Raw genomic sequence first — 20,143 nt, 5'->3', positions numbered from 1 at the left:
TTCTGTTAAAGAAGCCTGGATTGAAATTGAAGTTGGATAGCTGTATGAACTTGAGTTTGTTCCCTCTAACCTGCATGAGCCCCAGTTTCTTTATCTGAAAAATGAGAACCAGAGCAAGACAGTGGAAAGAGTCATCACAGTAAACTCAGGGTTCTCCAAAGACTAAGCAGAAGTGTGTCTGTTGAGTTTGGAAGGGTAAATGAAGCTCTGACGGTGATTACTGCTGAGGCCAAGATCCCCGGGCATTGGCACATGTGTCCCACAGTCTGTATCCTGTCCCTGTGTCCTGTCCCCATGAAGAGCTGTATGTGGGCCCCCGTCATGTTACTTGGAGGTCCTGCCTGCTCAGAAAGGAAGACAGTGGCCTCAAGATCTCTAAGACTAAGGGAAAACATGGCTGAGGCTCTGAAAGCACGACTCTGGGAGAGACAGCAAAGTGTATTAGAGAGAAGAGGGCCATCACGCCTGGAGACCTGGTTCTGGCTCCAGCTCTGCCACTTCTTAGCTGTGTGACACTAGACATGGCTCATCCCCTCTTCAGGGCTCAGTTTCCTTAGCAGTCTGTAAAACAAGGGGTTGGATGAGATGATCTGTGAGGACCAGTTCAGCATTGGTGTTTTAAGCAGTGAGTTCATGGGCTTTGCAGATATTTAGTAATATTAAGACACCACATGTGAAGTTTGGGTGTTGCACAGAGAATGCGATTTCTAACGTCAGAGATCATAACGGGCGGAGAGAGAGGTTTGGCAGCTCTTCCCTTTACATCTGATTTCAGAGGCCAGTGTAGGGTGCTGACTAGTGAGCCACTGAGGCACTGAAGCTCCACATGTACAAAAAGGTCAAAGGTCAGCTTTCATTTACTGAGTCCCTATTTTGCTAAGCCAGTGCTTTAAAATAATCTCGTTAAATTCCCACAACAACTTATAAGAAGGTTCTGTTAATTGTCTCTATTTTACAAGTGGAGAAACTAAGAAAAAAATCACATAATTTCCAATGTCAGATAAGACAGACTACATTAAAGTCAGACTAGTAGCTCAGATGCTCTTAATCACCACATTTAGTCTTCTAGGTCATGATGGAGTTTAGACTCATGCATAGACATCTGTTTTCTGGTCAGTGTCATTGCACTTCGATGTCAGACCATCACCAGCAGGTACATTTCCGTGCCACCTAGCTACCCTGGGCCAGGCATAAGTGACAACCAGGCAGCTGCAGGGAGCCTGAACATATGTCAAGCTGAAATTAAGCCAGGTAGCACCTGTTTGTTGAACACTCTGCAGGTGCTTGGTTCCACAGGCAAGGTAAGGCAAAGTGAACATCAGGTGACAGATGTAATCTTTACCCTTACTGGCCCTGCCGAACTGATGAAAATGCATCTGTGATATGCTCTGATATGTTAAGGCAGAAGGGGAAATAAAGGATACTGCTCCCAGGTGGACATATGAGAACAGTTGTTGGTAAGGTACTGGGCCATACCCTACACTGTCCCATTGAGAAGTCTGATTAATTCCCATGCACAATGAGGCACAGATGCCAAACAATATGATTTCACACTTGGAAGCACTCTGGAAATTTTAGGTTGGAAGAGAATCCCTCATAAAATAAGCACATTTTCAGTGAGCCTATCTATCATGATGTGTAAGTGGAGAATCCAAACAGTTTCTTTTTTTATTTTTAATTTTTTAAATGTTTATTCTTAGAGAGAGAGTATGTGTACATGAACAGAGGAGAGGCAGAGAAAGGGAGACACAGAATCCGAAGCAGGCTCTGAGCTGTCAGCACAGAGCCCAATGTGGGGCTTGAACTCATGAATCACAAGATCATGATCTGAGCCGAAGTCGGATGCTTAAGTGACTGAGCCACCCAAATGCCCCACAGAACAGTTGATGCCCAGTTCTGAGCTCCAAAGAGACTTCCGATGGGCCATTATTTTACATTAAGATGACCTGAAGCTAAATGCAAAATGAATTCATTCATTCAATGAATATTTATCAAAGCTTACCACAAGCAAGGCATTAGGTTGGTGCTAGGGGCAAAAGATGAATAAGAAGCAGTTCCTGTCATCTAACAGCTCAGAATCTAGGGAAAGAGAGACATGAATCAAGTATGGTGGGAGCACAGGGAAGAAATGAATACCTTGAAAAGTAAAACAGGAAAAGCTTCTGAGGTGACATTGAGCTGGGAGAATTTGCTAGCTAAAAAACAGTGAAGGGCATTCTATACAGAAAGAATAGCAATGTGAAAAGGCCAATCATCTTGAAGGGGCAAGGCATGTTCAGAAATGATGAAAGGTTTAGGATGATCAGGTGAAAGGGGCATGATGCAAGGTGAGAGTCTGGAGAAGGGAAGTTGTAACAGTACTTATGAAAAGAGGAGACTAACATCTGCTGTCAGCCCTGGGAAGTAAAAGTCAGAAGGGCCACAGTGAATCTATTTGAGAAATATTACACAAAGAAAGTAGCAACCCAGTGGAAACAGTGCTATGCTGTGTCCTGCCAGGAGCGTTTCTGGTGTTATGTAAATTATGCTTTGGGTTGAATGGTTCTCAAAGGAGTGGAACCATCCACAAGATGTGTAGCTCTATAGCTCAAGCCATGAGTTTGGGTGGCTTATGGACACAATTTGAAGGAAGGTGGTAAGAAGGGACAGGTGATGGAATACCCTTAATTAGAGAGTAATGTGGCCACAAGGCTGGAAGTTTGGCCAAATTGTAGGAAGGAGTGCTTCTAGGAGGGCAATTTGACTGAAAAGAAGCTTGAGGCAGGAAATCAATATTATCATGGGGCCTTGGAAATAACTGCCAGACATTTGTATTTGGCTAGAGAGGATTGGGGGCTTAGGGAGCAGGTGACAAGCATGTTTATCTCAGCCCTGAAGATTTGAAGTAGTTGGAAAATGACAACTGGCTCCTTTCCAGTTGCTAGCACCCAGCTAGACCCTTTATATATATTGTCTTGTTTCATTTTCTTTTTTTAAAAAAAGATTTTTAAAACATTCATTTTTGAGAGAGATAGAGTACAAGTGGGGGAGGGGCAGAGAGCAAGGGAGACACAGAATCTGAAGCAGGTTCCAGACTGTGAACTGTTAGCACAGAGCGTGACGCAGGGCTCGAACCCATGAACTGGGAAATCATGAACTGAACTGAAGTCAGACGCTTAGCTGACTGAGCCCCTCAAATGCCCCCAGAATGTGGTTTTAAACACCAGTTCTGTTGCATCTCTAATGCTTATGTTTTCCTCCTCCCTCCCCCTGCCCCCACAACTTTTTATTTTGAAACATTTCAAACCCACAAAAAAGTTGAAACATAGTACAATAAACATTCATTTACATTTCATCTCGAGGCACCAGCCATTAAAGGCCTGTGCTTTGTGCCATATTACCTGATCTCCTCTAAGGTACTTGGTTGGGATGACTGGTATAAAAGACAAAATCTGAGATCCGATAGAAGGAAGTCATGGAAAAAGGAGAGATTTAGGAGAAATACCTCTACAAATGACTGAAGAAAGCATGACAATGTATAGACGTCTTGAAGCCACAGATAGACTAGGCAGAACAGCTATGGACTGCCCAACTTCTTTCAGCAGACCAGAACTAGTCATTGGTGATGGAAATGGAAGGTCATCCCCAGAATCCAACCACTGAGTGACAAAAAAGCAATAGGTTTTAAAATGGGCTTCAGACCTTTACTTTTATATCTATACAAATATTTAGCCAACATTCATTCAGTGCTAGCCACACTGTGCTAGGTGCTTTATTATTTTTTAAAAAACAAACAAACATTTCCTGCATTCTTTAATGCCTCAGAACCCATAATAAAGATCCCAGGCCAAATGATGAAGGGGAGTTGTTACTTCCTCTTTTTTTCACCTTCTAGATGTATACACGTAGTCCAAACTGAAGAAGAAACTTGGAGGTTTGCTTGAAACAACCATGAGCTTGGAAGACAATGATCAAGGTTCAAATCCTGATTCTACTACTTACTATACGATTTCCTCTGTAAAATGGACACAACCTTAGCAAATTCAAAAAGCTGTGAGAACATCATGCATCATTCAAAACCAGTCTTGACATAAAGTGTCCTTCATACCCCTTCTAAATCATAACAGAGAAAGACCAAAAGACAGATTGAAGGCAAAGACCTTGTATTCATGTTTTTCGTTTCAGAATTTAGCACTGGAATATAGGACTATATTTATTGATTTCTACTCGAAATGGCTTCACAGGTGGATTAAAGTTTATCGTATCCTTAGGTATTATTAGAGCACTCTCCTTCAACTGTAGGAATAACGTTACGAGGTTAATATTCCGCTGTGGTGTATGTGGGAAAGCAGTAGATATAGATTACAGATTTCACAGTGCGGGATCTGAAGAATCTCATCCGTCTGTCCCACTACGGAGCCATCTGGGGTGTCACTGTGTGTACTATTCACACCACTATGAGGAGACCTATGAGCAGTCTCTGGCTCTCAGCTTGTTCAGCTCCAACCACAACTAGATGACTCGGATCGAAGACTGCACGGTCGCGTGGCATCCAGGAAACTCCCAGTCCAAGGCCAGGACGCGCCTAAAGCGCGCGGGGGCTGGAAATTGTAGTTTTCGGGGCGACTTCCGTGGGCGGGGTCGGAGGGCTGGGACTCCCACGCCGCGGGGGGGGGGGGGGGGTTGCAGCGGCGTTTCCGGTCACCTGCTGGCTCAGGAGGAGGAGCTCCGTGGGCAGCCCGCGCAAGGCCCTATGGGAAAGGGGCAGTGCCAGCGGTGCGCGCGCAGCCGGCCGGCAGTCGCTGTGGAAATGGAGGAGGGTGGCCGGGATAAGGCTCCGCTGCAGCCTCAGCAGCCCGCAGCGGCCGCGCCGGGCACCACGGACGAGAAGCCGGGCGGCAAGGAGCGGCGGGATGCTGGCGACAAGGACAAAGAGCAGGAGCTGGTGAGGCGCGGCCCTGGGAGCAGGCTGAGGAGGCCTCGGGGCTGAGTCACGGCGGCTCCGCAGGCCTTGCGCCCGATTCCCAACGGCCCCGCAGAGTCCGGGAGAGGGCGGATGGGGCGACCCTCGGGATTCCTGGCACTCAGGCTCTCTGCCCCTCATCCTCCATTCCGCGCTGTGTCACCTCCGCCGACGCCACCAGTACTCACCACCGACTCGTGAGGTGGGCCCCGGGAGGTCATGTCACCCCTGTTTTTTAATACTGCATTCAAGCAGCCTGGCCCAGAAGCCTTCCCTCCTGCCTTCCAGCCAGGGTGCCATTTCTGCTCTCTTTTCGTGACCTGGTCCCTCCTAAGGAGGCAGGTTCACTCTCTACCTGCCCATGGTGAATGGGAGGAAGATGTGTTTGGGATTCCGTCTCTTGATGAACTTCTTCCCCCAACCTTTCAGTCTGAGGAAGACAAACAACTTCAGGATGAACTGGAGATGCTCGTGGAACGACTGGGGGTGAGTCACGATGTTGACACGAGTGGGTACATATTTGGCTCTTTCTTGCATGTTGCTTCATTCCATTTTGGGGCAACAATTCCTATGTTAGGCATAGGGAAAGATGGACTGTTTAGGGTTAGCGTTATGATGATGATGTAAGAGAAGAGAATTACAAAGGATATTTGAAAGATTTTGTAGCTTGCTATAAACTCAACTGGGGTCATTTGTTTATCTACCAGGAGGTGAGCAGGGAGTTGGGGAATACAGTTACTTTGCTAGTTGAGTTGTTAAACACGTGTGTTATGACTTGAGAGATATGGCTTCTCTTTGTCTGAGCCCTAACATCTCCTGATCAGGAGAAGGACACCTCTCTGTACCGACCAGCCCTCGAGGAACTGCGGAGGCAAATCCGATCTTCTACAACTTCCATGACTTCAGTGCCCAAGCCTCTCAAATTTCTGCGTCCACATTATGGCAAACTGAAGGAAATCTATGAGAACATGGCTCCTGGGGAGAATAAGGTAAAACTGTTTCAGAAGCTGGTGGAGGTCTAGCTTAGGAATTCCTTTTCATCTAGACCATGGGGCTCATGGTGAGTCACAGGAAGCCTAACAGACCTGAGATCTGAGCTAGTCGAACAGAGCTGATCATGCCAGTATGTTTTTTACTGGCATAAAAAGCTGACAGAGGAGGACTGCCTTCTCAGAATACACTGTTTCTGTCATTTATTATGGATCTTGGGATTTCTTTTTCATGATGTTTTTTTTTTTCTTTAAAGTAGTCTCTGTGTCCAGTGTGGGTCTCAAACTCACAATTCCAAGATCAAGAGACATGCTCTACTGACTGAGAGGCACCCCCTCATCGTCTATTTTTAACTTATATTTAACTTTAATCTTTCTGTTTCCTTCATATCCCATGTACATTCATGTGTTTTATTTTTAAAATAAACCCCTCATTCAATCACTTCTTTGTCTAATGGTACAGCCCTAGTCCAGGAAATCTTCAGTTCTCACCTAGATAACTGCAGGGGTCTAACTGGTTGCCTTTCTTTGTTCTTGACTTACACAGTTTGTCTTATAGCAGCTACAGTGATCTTTCTAGATATGAAAATCTTTTCTTTTTAAAGCCTTTTTTTAAAATGTTTTTTGTTTATTTTTGAGAGACAGAGACAGTGCGAGCAGGGGAGGGTCAAAGAGAGAGCGAGATACAGAATCTGAAGCAGGCAACAGGCTCTAAGCTAGCTGTGAGCACAGAGCCCGATGCGGGGCTCAAACCCACGAACTGTGAGATCATGACCTGAGCTGAAGTCAGCCGCTCAACCGACTGAGCCACCCAGGCGCCCCTTCAAGGCTTTCTTTTTAAAGTTTTTTTTTAATGTTTTTTTTATTTTTGAGAGAGAGAGAGAGAGAGAGACAGATAGCATACATGTGGGGGAGGGGCAGAGAGAGAGGGAGACACAGAATCTGAAGGAGGCTCTGGGCTCAGAGCTGTCAGCACAGAGCCCAACACGGGGCTTGAATCCACAAGTGATGAGATTGTGACCTGAGTTGAAATCGGACGCTCCACCAACTGAGCCACTCAGGCGCCCCTTCTTAAAACCTTTTAATAGTTTATTTTTGCAACTAGAATAAACTTCAAAGTCTCCATCTTTCTCCATTCTCCCCTTGTTATCATTCTTCGGCCATGTAGGGTTCAAAGGGAGATAGCAACACTAACCATAGGATTGTCTTGAGTCTTAGCTTAAAGTATGTAAATTTCTAATACAGAGATTGGTGAAGAGTTACAACTTAATCTAAGGGATAGTGACCTTAGTCTTGACTCCATAATGTCCCACTATCCTTACCCTGGATTTGACTTTAAAGCACTGGTTTCTTGATAGCGTTTTGCTGCTGACATCATCTCTGTTCTGGCCATGACCATGAGTGGGGAACGTGAGTGCCTCAAGTATCGGCTGGTGGGCTCCCAAGAGGAATTGGCATCATGGGGTCATGAGTATGTCAGGTAAGACCTTTCTTGAAAATCTAAAAGCGGGGGGCGCCTGGGTGGCTCAGTTGGTTAAACCTCCCACTTCAGCTCAGGTCATGGTCTCACGTTCGTGGGTTCGAGCCCCGCATCGGGCTCTGTGTAGACAGCTCAGAGCCTGGAGCCTGCTTCCGATTCTGTGTCTTCCTCTTTCTCTGCCCCTCCCCATCTCATGCTCTGTTTCTCTCTGTATCGAAGCTAAGTAAAACATTAAAAAACAAAATTTAAAAAAAATTAAAAAAATCTAAAAGGGTTCTGAGACACAATTCTGAGTTCTATTTTGGAGTACTGTCTATCTTGGAGTACCTGTGTATTGCATTTCCCAAATACTGATTTCATTGAACCATAGAAATTCTTTCATTGAGGCGGTTTCCCCTTAATGGTCTGGGCCTATCTATAGGCATCTCGCAGGGGAAGTGGCTAAGGAGTGGCAGGAACTAGATGATGCGGAAAAGACACAACGGGAGCCACTGCTGACCCTGGTGAAGGAGATTGTCCCCTACAACATGGCCCACAATGCGGAGCATGAGGCCTGTGACCTGCTCATGGAAATTGAGCAGGTGGACATGCTGGAGAAGGACATTGATGAGAATGCATATGCCAAGGTCTGCCTCTATCTTACCAGGTAAGTGAACATGGGAGGGATGGGTAGTAGGCCTTCCCTCCCCAGTATTTCTCTTTCAGTTGTGCCTCCTTTGTTCTCTCAGAGCATCTTTAGCATTGGGCTGCAGTCAATGTGTTGATGTCTGTGGCTTCTTGAGGACAGAGACTTAGTCTCTTTAGCAGTCTAGCATCTAGCATAATACTTGGTATACAGTAGGGATTTAGTATTTATTTTGGATAAGTGAAATATGTGGGGTAAATGAATGTTCCAGTACTTTCTGACTCCTTTGTTATTTTTTGTCTCTGTAGCTGTGTGAATTATGTGCCTGAGCCTGAGAATTCTGCACTACTGCGCTGTGCTTTGGGTGTGTTCCGAAAATTCAGTCGCTTTCCTGAAGCTCTGAGATTGGCATTGATGCTCAATGACATGGAGCTGGTAGAAGACATCTTCACCTCATGCAAGGATGTGTATGTAGGGAGGAAGTTGGCAAAGGAAGACATGAGCTCATGGATGGGGCATTTGTATGAAGAGTTAGGACTTCTAGTTTCTGGTTAAGGGTAGAGGGTCTTTTCTGTCCCCTGAGTAGACTGTGGCTGAGCTGATATGATGGATCTCTCCCACAGGGTAGTACAGAAGCAGATGGCATTCATGCTTGGCCGCCATGGGGTGTTTCTGGAGCTTAGTGAAGATGTGGAGGAGTATGAGGACCTGACAGAGATCATGTCCAATGTACAGCTCAACAGCAACTTCTTAGCATTAGCTCGGGAGGTGAGACCCTTTGCCCTTTTCCATTGAGGTTTTTTTTGGTTCTCAGCATTTCACCTTCCTGACTTTAAGTTTGACTAGATTCTCATTGGTTAGAATTGCCATTCAGTGGGAAAGCAAAAGGGGACAGCTGGGGGAGTACTGGGGAAGCAGTTGTGACCCTCTGACTTCTCTTCAGCTGGATATTATGGAACCCAAGGTGCCCGATGACATCTATAAAACCCACCTAGAGAACAACAGTGAGTAGCCATCTCCATGTGTGTGAGGACTGGAGGACTATTATTGTTGTTTTTAACTGCTTGTTTGTTTGTTTATTTATTTTTGAGAGACAGGAAACAGCAAGCAAGGGAGGGGCAGAGAGAAAGGGAGACAGAATCCCAGGCAGGCTCCACACTGTCAGCACAGAGCCTGATGTGGGGCTCAAACTCATGAGCTGTGAGATCATGACTTGAGCCGAAACCAAGAGTCCGATGCACTGACTGGTTAACTGAGCCACCCAGGCACTCTAGGACTGGAGATTCTTAATTATGAACCTTGTATTTGGAGTGGTGGCTTTGTCCAATGTATTTATCCCTTACAACTAGAGTTCATACTTCTCTTCCAAGTCACTGCTGGGGGCATAGATAGAGGATCCTAAGGGGCTAGTTCAGAGCTAGGGACCAGCCACCATGCTGTGTTCCTTTATTGTCCTACTCTAAACCTTTCTGCCTTTGCTTTCCTCTCCCTCCTGTGCAGGGTTTGGGGGCAGTGGCTCTCAAGTGGACTCTGCCCGCATGAACCTGGCCTCTTCTTTTGTGAATGGCTTTGTGAATGCAGCCTTTGGCCAGGACAAGTTGCTGACTGATGATGGCAACAAATGGCTTTACAAGAACAAAGACCATGGTATAACTTTATGCTTATTTTATCTTTGTGTTGCTTTGGTCACTTCTGTTGTTCTCCTAGTTTCATGTGTTAATGTGACCGGTCCCCAGGGCTGTTTTTTAGAGAGCTCTTTGTAACAATTTTCTTAAGGTAGGATCATTTTAAGATGGATAACAATTTTTCCTTGGTGTAGGGATGTTGAGTGCAGCTGCATCTCTTGGCATGATTCTGCTGTGGGATGTGGATGGTGGCCTCACCCAGATTGACAAGTATTTGTACTCCTCTGAGGACTACATCAAGGTTGGTCTGGGCATAGCCCACTAATGGGAACATTCTCCTACCATGTTTTACGGCCCTCAAGGCCTCCCTGCCTCTGATAAGCTCTCTCTGGTTTTCAACTCCATTAAAGGGGAAAGCTACAATGAAAGCCATGTTGTATCCTTTGTGGTAAGGAAGGTAGATTAGCCTGAGTGAAGAATCTGTTTGCATTTTGCAGTCAGGAGCTCTTCTGGCCTGTGGCATCGTGAACTCTGGAGTCCGGAATGAATGTGACCCTGCTCTGGCACTGCTTTCGGATTATGTCCTCCACAACAGCAACACTATGAGACTTGGTTCCATCTTTGGGTAAGGCTTCTTGCTGCTGCTTCTGGTAGTTCTTAGCCTGTAAGCTCTGTGAAGACAGGAACTGGATCCCTTTCACCTTTGTTTTGCCAAGACTACCACCATATCTGTTGAGTATTTGGCTTTTGATGACTTGAAAAGATGAATAAATGACCAGTCCTCTTTTTGTTTCTTCCTTTTCCTATCCTTGGTTGTATGTTGGGGACTGCCTTTCCTTGGCTTCTGCAGGCTGGGCTTGGCTTATGCTGGCTCCAATCGTGAAGATGTGCTAACGCTGCTGCTCCCTGTGATGGGAGATTCCAAGTCTAGTATGGAGGTGAGGAGAGGCTGTTGGACTTTTGGGGGAGGTAGGGAAGGTGCTCTGAGTCCTACTGCTCTCTGTGATAAATAATGAACAGGAGTGTGTATGTGCGTGCGCGCGCACACACACACACATGCATGTTTATGAGAGTGATGTGTATCACTTCAATGAAATCTCTTGGAACTGGAATTTTAAGCCCCAAGTGGTGGTGTGGATAAAGAGTTAACATTTTATTATTATTTTTTAAATTTTTTTAATGTTTTATTTATTTTTGATACAGAGAGAGAGAGAGAGAGAGCATGAGAGGGGGAGGGGCAGAGAGAGAGGGAGACACAGAATCTGAAGCAGACTCCAGGCTCTGAGCTAGCTGTCTGCACAGAGCCCGACACGGGGCTCGAACCCACAAACGTGAGATGTGACCTGAGCCAAAGCTGGCCGCTCAACCGACTGAGCCACCCAGGCGCCCCAAGAGTTAACATTTTAGTACTGAGTTCCAGCCCTTAGGGTCCATGAGGAAGTACTCGGCCTAGAGTGGGGGTAGCTTAATCCAGCTTGGGGTAGCTGATTCTCACTCATTGTTTTAGTCATTGACCAACCTTAAATTTTCTTAATTGTGGAGAATCATTTTAGTAGTAAATAAATATAATATGGTGGCTAAAAGTATAGCTTTAGACAGACCTCAGTTCAAATCCTGTCACCTCTGCTTATAAGCAGTGTGATCTTGAACATGTTACTCAATCTCTTCAGGTTACATATTCTTCATCAATGAAAGAGAACAACAGTAGGAACTGTGTCATGGGATTGTGAAGATTAAATGTTAATAGTACAACACAAAGCAGTTGATATGGCTCATAAATCATAAACATTCAGTGAATGGTTTCTCTTGTTGTCTTGACATACCATCAGAAAGGGATTATTATCTGTGTGCTTACAGTGGCCTGTAGGAATTGGCTATCTTGAATTGAGATAGGTAAACAGGTACTTTAATAACTTAATATGTATAATACTGATGCTCCTATTTTTAGGTGGCAGGTGTAACAGCTCTAGCCTGTGGAATGATAGCAGTGGGGTCCTGCAATGGAGATGTTACTTCCACTATCCTTCAGACCATCATGGAGAAGTCAGAGACTGAGCTCAAGGACACGTATGCCCGTTGGCTTCCTCTTGGACTGGGCCTCAACCACTTGGGTGAGGGGATATCTCTCTGGGCAGATGTTGACAGTAACTGGATACAGTGGGGAGTCTTATGTGTTAGGCTGTGTTGGATGGAAGCAAGTGTCCTCTTGACTCCTTGAGTTTGTCCCATAGGGAAGGGTGAGGCCATCGAGGCAATCCTGGCTGCGCTGGAGGTTGTGTCAGAGCCATTCCGCAGTTTTGCCAACACACTAGTGGATGTGTGTGCCTATGCAGGTCTGTGTCTTTGTGCTTCCACAGTGACTCCTCACTTCTCTCTTGGACCTTTTTTCAGATTTTTTCCTTTCTCAGTAGTTCTTTCTTTCTTTGTTTGTTTTTAAATTTATCCTGAGAGAGAGGCAACATGTGAATGTGAACGGGAGTGGCAGAGAGAGAGAGAGAGAATCAGAATCCCAAGCAGGCTCCATGCTGTCAGCACTGATTCCCACTTAGGGCTCGATCTCAAAACTGTGAGATCATGATGTGAGCCCAAATCGAGAGTCAGACACAACTGACTGAGCCACCCAGGCGCCCTCTTTCTCAGTTCTGATTTGCTTTGGATTCTTAACTTCCAACTACTGGAATATGCTTTTTTTTGGTGACTTCTCCTTTCTACTCTTTCTCACGCTTACACCATGCTGCAGGCTCTGGGAATGTGCTGAAGGTACAGCAGCTGCTCCACATTTGTAGTGAACACTTCGACTCCAAGGAAAAAGAGGAAGACAAGGATAAGAAGGAAAAGAAGGACAAGGACAAGAAGGAAGCACCTGCCGACATGGGAGCGCATCAGGTTCTGTGGGCAACTGGGCACTCTCTGAGTCAGGCTCTGAGAACAGATAAGTGTGCAGAGGAGCTGGGTGTGTTTGTGTTATAGCCTCTGTGGTGGTGCTGTGTCCTGAGGAGGCATGAAGCAGGGTTCTGTATCTAAGGGGTCAGGATGTGCCTCACAGGACAGCTTTTTCTTCTCATGTGGGACTTGAGTCAGAGGTGAGTTTTTTGTTCCCTTATTGGATTGTAAGCTTATTGGATTCTGTGCTTCTTCAATTGCAGGGAGTGGCTGTGCTGGGGATAGCCCTTATTGCTATGGGGGAGGAGATTGGCGCAGAGATGGCACTACGAACCTTCGGCCACCTGGTGAGTATCACATGGAGGAGATTGGAATATATGCTGGTTTTGGTGTCTGGAGTTCCCTAGAGGAGACCTTCCTGACGGGTTTTCTCATTTCTCCTCATTGTGAAATAGTCTTTTTGCTATGCCCTTTCTATAAGATTTGATAAAGACCTCTATTATCTATCAGTCTCTTTTTGTAGCTGAGTTTGTACTGCTTTCTATGATGCTCTTGTTGTTTTCTTTTACCACCAGCTGAGATACGGGGAGCCAACACTCCGACGGGCTGTGCCTTTAGCACTGGCTCTAATCTCTGTTTCAAATCCACGACTCAACATCCTGGATACCCTAAGCAAATTCTCCCATGATGCTGACCCAGAAGTTTCCTACAATTCCATCTTTGCCATGGGCATGGTGGGCAGTGGTGAGTGTCAGAAAATGGTCAGAAAAAGATCAGAAGTAGTTTAAGGGAATGTTTGAGGCCCATTTTTCAACTCTGTAATGGTTAACATTTCCAGGTACCAATAATGCCCGTCTGGCTGCGATGCTGCGCCAGTTAGCCCAGTATCATGCCAAGGACCCCAACAACCTCTTCATGGTGCGCTTAGCACAGGTAAAGAATAGAACTATTTTTCTTAAAGTGTACCAAGGGTAGTATTTGTGGTGATAGAAGGGGGGATATGTAGTGAGTGACATGAGGGGACCTTGAGTTCAGCTGGGAGGGGATATGTGAATGATTTGTGGTCTTTCTATATGACCACGTTACATAATATCTCCTCAAATGTGATCTTCACTTCTTTCTCTCTTTTTTTCAGGGCCTGACACATTTAGGGAAGGGCACACTCACCCTCTGTCCTTACCACAGTGACCGGCAGCTTATGAGTCAAGTGGCAGTGGCCGGGCTGCTCACTGTCCTTGTCTCTTTCCTGGATGTCCGTAACAGTGAGTTGCTGTCAAGAGTTTTATACAGTGGCACATGACCCTTTCTCCACCCTTACCAGAGCCACCTTGTAATTTAGGAGCAAGACTTCACATTAGCACTGTGCCGTTCTGGGTTCCCGATGTCCTTTGGGCCTGTGATGAGCCTTATGGAACTCATCTCCCACATTTTTGATCTGGCTCAAACAGATTGTTTTTGAGGCTGTAGAGCTAGCCCAGTTTCTGGGCTCCAAAGTGACTGGGGAAATTGATGATCAAGTCTGAGGGCTGTGGGTAGAGGAAGGTGGGGCATGCCTGGTTTGTAGTAGGGGTATATGAGGGGAGGAGTGTTGGTTCAGCTGCATAACTGAGAGGTTAAAGAGTCAGGGCTGGAGTGGGGTCCTAGGGTTCAGGCCAGGCCTACCTTGATGCCTCTGTTTGTCCTGTGTTCTTCCCTCAGTCATCCTAGGCAAATCACACTATGTATTGTACGGGCTGGTGGCTGCCATGCAGCCCCGAATGCTGGTTACATTCGATGAGGAGCTGCGGCCATTGCCGGTGTCTGTCCGTGTGGGCCAGGTGAGGGGTTGAACAGAAGGGAGGGCTCTAGAACTTGGGGGATGCACACATACCTGCTTCTCTGAAACTGGTATGGACACTGGGTTGTTACTACACTCTCATCTGCTACATCCCCATTTCAATTTTCTCACCCTACAGGCAGTGGATGTGGTGGGCCAGGCTGGCAAGCCTAAGACTATCACAGGGTTCCAGACACACACAACACCAGTATTGTTGGCACATGGGGAGCGGGCAGAATTGGCCACTGAGGAATTTCTTCCTGTAACCCCCATTCTGGAAGGTTTTGTTATCCTTCGGAAGAACCCCAACTATGACCTTTAAGTGGCTACCAGGGGCTCTGAGCTGCTACTGATACATCAGGGGGCCATGCTTCCTGTTGTCAAGCATGTATACTGCTCCAGACCTTTGGGGGAAATTTGTTACCTCCTGTTATTTTGTTACTGACTGCGATAACTTTGTTGAATAAAGACCTTTATCCCTGAGGTCGCTCTATGTCTGTTTTCTGGGGTGTTGTGGCTGGAGGCCAGACTGGGGTGGGGAGTAGATGTGGAAAGGCATTGTTTATAGCAACTCTGAGCCTAGGCTAGCAGGAAGCTGCTCTGAATGGAACAAATTAAATTCCTTGCTCTTCTCCCCTCCTTCCTAATCCTAAAATAGTGATTCATCTTTAGAGGCATGGACCCCTGAGAAGCTGATAAGTACAATGGATCTTCCTTCTAGAAAGATTTTAATACCAAAATTCAATACATTTAATACATTTTACTACAAACTGTTACAAATAACAGTTTAATACAAACTGTTACAAATAACTTTCTGGGTGGCTGTGGATCCCATTCCCACCCCCACTCCTACCCTGCCAATGCACATCTACCTCAAGCCCATCATTCCTTGACTTTGGTCAAAGAATCCCTGTTCTAAAAAGCAGCAGAGTTAGACTTACTTTCTAACTTCTGTGTGCTGAATGAAAGAGATAATTTTTATTTTTTTATTTTTGGACTGGACTAAGTGGCTTTATTGGGGAAAGCCAGGATTACAATGGATTTAAGAGTTGGCATTGGGCCCTTCTTGCCAAAGGGGGGCACAGCATTGACTAAGCGCTGATTGTGCTGCATCCCTGCTTGGCTCGGCCTGTTTTCTTTTTCTTCTGTTTGGGCACCTTGGGAGTCTGCCCTCCTACTTTTCCAGCACAGGCCAGGAAACCATGGACTTTACCTCCAAGCACGTGGCCAGCTACTTCCAGGGTGGTGAGAGCCTCCAGTCTACACTGATCTAGGGTAGCCTCATCTTCAAGGGGCATGCCTGCCAGAAGTAAGACTTGATCTTTTGAAGTGATGCCCTCCTGAGAGGCTACATGAGCCTTGATCTGAGTGACCATCTCCTGGCTGGTGACCTTGAGGCTGTATAGCTCCTAGGCACAGACAAGGAGCTGTATGTCTGTGACTGAACAGCCAGGGATGTCTTATACCTCCTATGATCCTCTATCCCTCTTGGAAGCCTGCTATTGGAAAGATTTAATCATGTTCACATCTACTGGACTATCTTTGCAGAAACTGGATATAAGAAAGCTTGACCCTGACTTTCCTCTTAATGTAGCAATGGGATAAAGGAGTGGCATCCTTCCTGGGATGTAATCACTTTTGATCTTCAGTGCTCCTTCTTTGTGGGGTTAGTATGAATATAGCTATGCTGCCAGATGGGGCCCGGAATCCTGTGGAAGAGCATATGGCCCTGCCAGATAATCATAGCTAGCTAACCAACACTTTTTGTGGGTTTAGCTTATGAGCTTTGCCTGGCACTTAATAGGTCTATAAATGTTGAAAGAACAATTGTTCTGCATACTTTAAATATCTTAGGACAGCTCTGAGGGGTAGGTATTATCTGTTTTGGTGAGGGATATAAAGTTTGGAAAGAGGTTCACCAACTTAACCCAAGATCACATAGTAAGTGTTGGAGCCAGGATTGGAATCTAAGTTTGTTTGACTCAAAATCTGTCTGTGTGACCTTGGAAACTTGTGGACCCCATTATAGTCCAAGGTTTTGGCTAGCTGGAGAGTGGCAACTTTGGGTTAGTGTCTCTATTATCTTCTTTCTGTTCTTATTTGGCAGCCTGTATAAAACCTGTATGAAAAGTTGAAGTACTGGACCTGGGAGTAAGTAGACCTACTTGTCATAACCCTTTAACGGAATTTTCTGTAGTACTGAGCAAATCAGCATGTCTGGTGAGCTGCTGTTACCTGTAAAATGGGGATATAGTAAATTGCTTTCTCTGATTTGGAATGGTGGTGATATAATGGAAGTGATTTGTAGGGGCACCTGGCTGGCTGAGTTGGTGGAGCAGGCAGTTCCTTATTCTCAGGATTGTGAGTTTTAGCCCCACATTAGGTATGGAGTCTACTTTAAAAAGAAAATTAAAATGATTCGTAAACTGCAAAACAATCTAAATAAAAGGATAGTTCTTTACCAAATCAGTGATTGTGTTTTAGAATAAAATTTTTATAATGACTCTTAACCTTTCACATTCAGGCCTTCATTCGGCAACAAATATCAATGGAGCCTTTTACTCTGCATTGGACATTATTTTAGTTTGTCGGGATACAAAGTTGGGGGGGACGCCAAAATCCTATCCTTAAAAAGCTTAAAGAAAGCAAATGTGATATATTGTTATCAATACTATACTATATGAAGAAGCTACCCTGGGATCATTAATATGGAGCCTAAATGCATAGGTAGGTCAGGGGAGAATTTTGAGGGAAATGGGATCTGGAGGCAGAGGAGTTTGTCCAGGAAAAAAAAAGAGTAGAATATAGCTAAGAGTAGGAAAAGGAGGAAGGCGGAAAAGCTATTTATTTTCAGAAACCACGGATAGTTTGCTTTGGTTAAGTGTACAGGGCCAGGAAAAGTGTGGTAGGAGATACAGTAAATAGACCCAGGCTCAGATCAGGTTCAGAAGAGCTTTCTTGTGCTAAGAAGTTGACAGTATCTCTCATTGGAGACCACTGAAAGAGAGCAGGAAAGTGACATCATCAGTTATCTGCGTGAGAAAGCTCACCATGAAGGCTAGGAGACCAGGCAAAGGAAATAAATGCCTAAACTAGGGCATTAGAAATGGGGAAGGGCAGAAGATTTTTTTTTTTTTTTAAAGACAGTCAATAGGACTTGAATTTGATCCAAATACCAAGAGGACCTGGTGTCTGATTATAGGTAGTATGTGGGGAGGAATGGAACTTCGGCTCAGGGCATGATTTCATGGTTTGTGAGTTCAAGCCCCACACTGGGCTCTTTGCTGTCCTCACAGAACCTGCTTTGGATCCTCTGTCCCTGCCTCTCTCTGCTCATTCTGTCTCTCTCAAAAATAAATAAAGTTGGGGTGTCTGGGCATCTCATTGGTTAAGTGTCCAACTTTGGCTCAGATCATGATCTTGCCGTTCTTTGGTTTGAGCCCTGCATCATGCTTTGTGCTGATGGCTCAGAGCCTGTAGCCTGCTTCAGATTCTGTGTCTCCCTCTTTCTCTTCCCTTCCCCCACTGTGTTTTCGCTCTCTCTCTCTCTCAAAAATAAACACTAAAAGAATTAGAAAACAATAAATAAACTTTTAAAAAATCTTAAATTTTTTTTTACTGTTTTTATTTGAGAGAGAGAGAGAGAGACAGCATAAACAGGGGAGGGTCAGAGAGAGAGGGCGACAGAATCTGAAGACAGGCTCCAGGCTATGAGCTAGTTGTCAGCACAGAGCCCGATGCGGGTCTCGAGCCGACGAACTGTGAGATCATGACCTGAGCCAAAGTCGGACGCTTAACCGACTGAGCCACCCAGGTGCCCCTAAAAAATCTTAAAAAATGAAAAGAATACACGAGCACCAACGTGTATAGGTTTGAGGTGGAGGACTCAATTGAGGAAGGAGGGATGACAAGTTTCTATCTGGGCATACACAATTTGAGATACCTGTGGGATGATCAGGTGGAGATGTCTTTTGGGTGGTAACCTTATTCTAACTGGAGTTCAAGAGAGGTTTCTGAGTTAGAAATAGATAGGCATGGGGGCACCTGGATGGCTCAGTTGGTTGAACCTCCGACTTCGGCTCAGGTCAGATCTCACGTTTGTGGGTTCGAGCCCCGTGTCAGGCTCTGTGCTGACAGCTAGCTCAGAGCCTGGAGCCTGCTTCCAGTTCTGTGTCTCCTTCTCTCTCTGCCCCTCCCCCTCTATGCTCTGTCTCTCTCTGTATCAAAAATAAATGAAACATAAAAAAAATTTTAAAAAATAAAAAAAAGAAATAGGCATGTAGGTAGTAATTGATTTTTATTTATTAGTTTGCTTAGGGAGGAAGAGAAATGAGAAGAGTAGAGAGAGGAGACATACATGATCAAGTCACAGAACTAAAATGAAGAGTCAGAGAACACTAGATAAACATTTTCACTCTCACTGTGGTTCCTCTGCCATGTGTCTGTCTACTTTGCTTCTTTGGAACTTTGATTCCTCATATACAATGGGAAGAATAATACACTCTGTTTTATAGGAAATTGTGACAATTGAGATCACATACATCATATATATTGAACCACCACTTTATTCTTGGTACAGAGAAAATGTTTTTTTACATTTTCTGAGATTATAGGTTATATGTATATATTATATGTATACACATACACCCACCTATACCCACAGATCACACTGGTGAGTGAGAGCAAGCGTGTCTTTGCTAAGTACATAGACACTGTTTGAAGCCATTTCACACGAATTAACTTCTTAATCTTCACAATCCAATAAAGTTGAGTGGATGTAGTCATTTGTAAAGAAGGCAAAGTGGTTAAAAGCTTAGACTTGCGCCAGACTGCTTGGTTTCAAATCTTCCCATTTTTACAAGAGTTATTAGGTAGTTATTAGGTAGTAGGTATGTGACCAGGAAGCATCAGAGTTTGGATTAAAACCCAGGCCATCTGAGTACGTGTATTTGGCTCTAGGACGGTTCCTCCTGGTGCCAAGTCTTTTGGCTGCAGGGAAGTGGTTTTGGGATTATTTCTTTCATCGTTATTCTGAACTTTCCATGATTGACTTTTGTCCCTTCCTGGGAGTGGCTGATCTTTGTGAAGCAAATCTACTCATACTAATTCCTCAGATGTTTCAATCCTTTTAGCCTAACATTGAGTTTAATAGGTTTTTCAATCACCTTATCTTCAAAGGTTGCATAATTTATATTTCTTTTCATAACTGTATCATGATTTATTTAGGCAGGACTGAGTCTTTAGTGAATTTCGCTATTCTCAGATGCTCTGAGTATGAATGAGCTAAAAGAACCGCGGGACAGAGACGCAGAGGGGGGGTCAGTCTGGAAGTTCCAAAGTTCGGGAGGGGACAAGGGGTCGGGCAATGACTGTCACATGACCAGGCGGGGCAAATCTTATATGCTCCACAGCGCCGGGCGTGGCTCCACCCTCTGCGCCGGTCACGTGGGGGCGCCGGCTGCGCCTGCGGAGAAGCTGTGGCCGCCGAGCGGGATCTGTGCGGGGAGCCGGAAATGGTTGTGGACTACGTCTGTGCGGCTGCGTGGGGCTCGGCCGCGCGGACTGAAGGAGACTGAAGGTAAAGCCGCCATGTCCGGGCCCGACCCGGCCCCCCCACCCCCTCCCCCCGCATCCGCCGCCATCCGGGCCGGGACCGGCCACCCTGCGCCGCCGCCCCGGCGCCCTGGCCCCGCGGCCCAAGCCCGGGCCCCGGCCCGCCAGGGCCCGATCCCTGGCCCACGTGTGCCCGGCCTGGCCCGGCCTGGCTGCTGGGTGGGGGTGGG

At 45.7% G+C, this 20,143-nt stretch overlaps 2 protein-coding genes and 1 pseudogene across 9 annotated transcripts in view; 2 read left to right on the top strand and 1 right to left on the bottom strand.

Annotated features, from left to right (window-relative positions):
* The first annotated feature begins 4,756 nt into the window (after window positions 1-4,756).
* On the top strand, window positions 4,757-14,843 carry PSMD2 (proteasome 26S subunit, non-ATPase 2). The gene is made up of 21 exons (XM_029939749.1): window positions 4,757-4,924; window positions 5,372-5,428; window positions 5,767-5,931; window positions 7,290-7,411; window positions 7,833-8,057; window positions 8,345-8,503; window positions 8,660-8,804; window positions 8,980-9,040; window positions 9,537-9,683; window positions 9,856-9,962; window positions 10,159-10,286; window positions 10,512-10,599; window positions 11,610-11,772; window positions 11,893-11,994; window positions 12,402-12,547; window positions 12,808-12,891; window positions 13,120-13,288; window positions 13,383-13,477; window positions 13,680-13,806; window positions 14,243-14,361; window positions 14,500-14,843. The coding sequence occupies exons 1-21, from the start codon at window positions 4,790-4,792 to the stop codon at window positions 14,680-14,682; spliced, it is 2,727 nt and encodes a 908-aa protein (XP_029795609.1). The 5' UTR covers window positions 4,757-4,789; the 3' UTR covers window positions 14,683-14,843.
* A 608-nt stretch (window positions 14,844-15,451) lies between these two features.
* On the bottom strand, window positions 15,452-16,532 carry LOC115291190 (annotated as a pseudogene).
* Window positions 16,533-19,810: 3,278 nt separating this feature from the next.
* The window catches only part of EIF4G1 (eukaryotic translation initiation factor 4 gamma 1), a 19,705-nt gene continuing 19,372 nt past the window's right edge, over window positions 19,811-20,143 (top strand). For 7 of the 8 annotated variants that reach the window (XM_029939743.1, XM_029939741.1, XM_029939742.1 and 4 more), the window contains exon 1: window positions 19,811-19,938. The gene's annotated coding sequence lies outside the window, so the exon portion shown is untranslated. The remainder of the gene's footprint in view (window positions 19,939-20,143) is intronic. The other variant, XM_029939746.1, reaches the window with a different exon arrangement.

Source organism: Suricata suricatta, chromosome 5, assembly GCF_006229205.1.
Source record: "Suricata suricatta isolate VVHF042 chromosome 5, meerkat_22Aug2017_6uvM2_HiC, whole genome shotgun sequence".
NCBI classification, from domain to species: Eukaryota; Metazoa; Chordata; class Mammalia; order Carnivora; family Herpestidae; genus Suricata; species Suricata suricatta.
Note: the sequence above shows the minus strand (reverse complement) of the source record. Positions and strands in the feature narration are given on the sequence as shown.

Bases quoted from the DNA above. Each gene is read 5' to 3' on its own strand.
- PSMD2 (XM_029939749.1), top strand. From the start codon at position 4,790: ATGGAGGAGGGTGGCCGGGATAAGGCTCCGCTGCAGCCTCAGCAGCCC. The intron at 4,925-5,371 runs GTGAGGCGCGGC...CCAACCTTTCAG, and splicing joins AGGACAAAGAGCAGGAGCTG to TCTGAGGAAGACAAACAACT. The intron at 11,773-11,892 runs GTGAGGGGATAT...TTTGTCCCATAG, and splicing joins ACTGGGCCTCAACCACTTGG to GGAAGGGTGAGGCCATCGAG.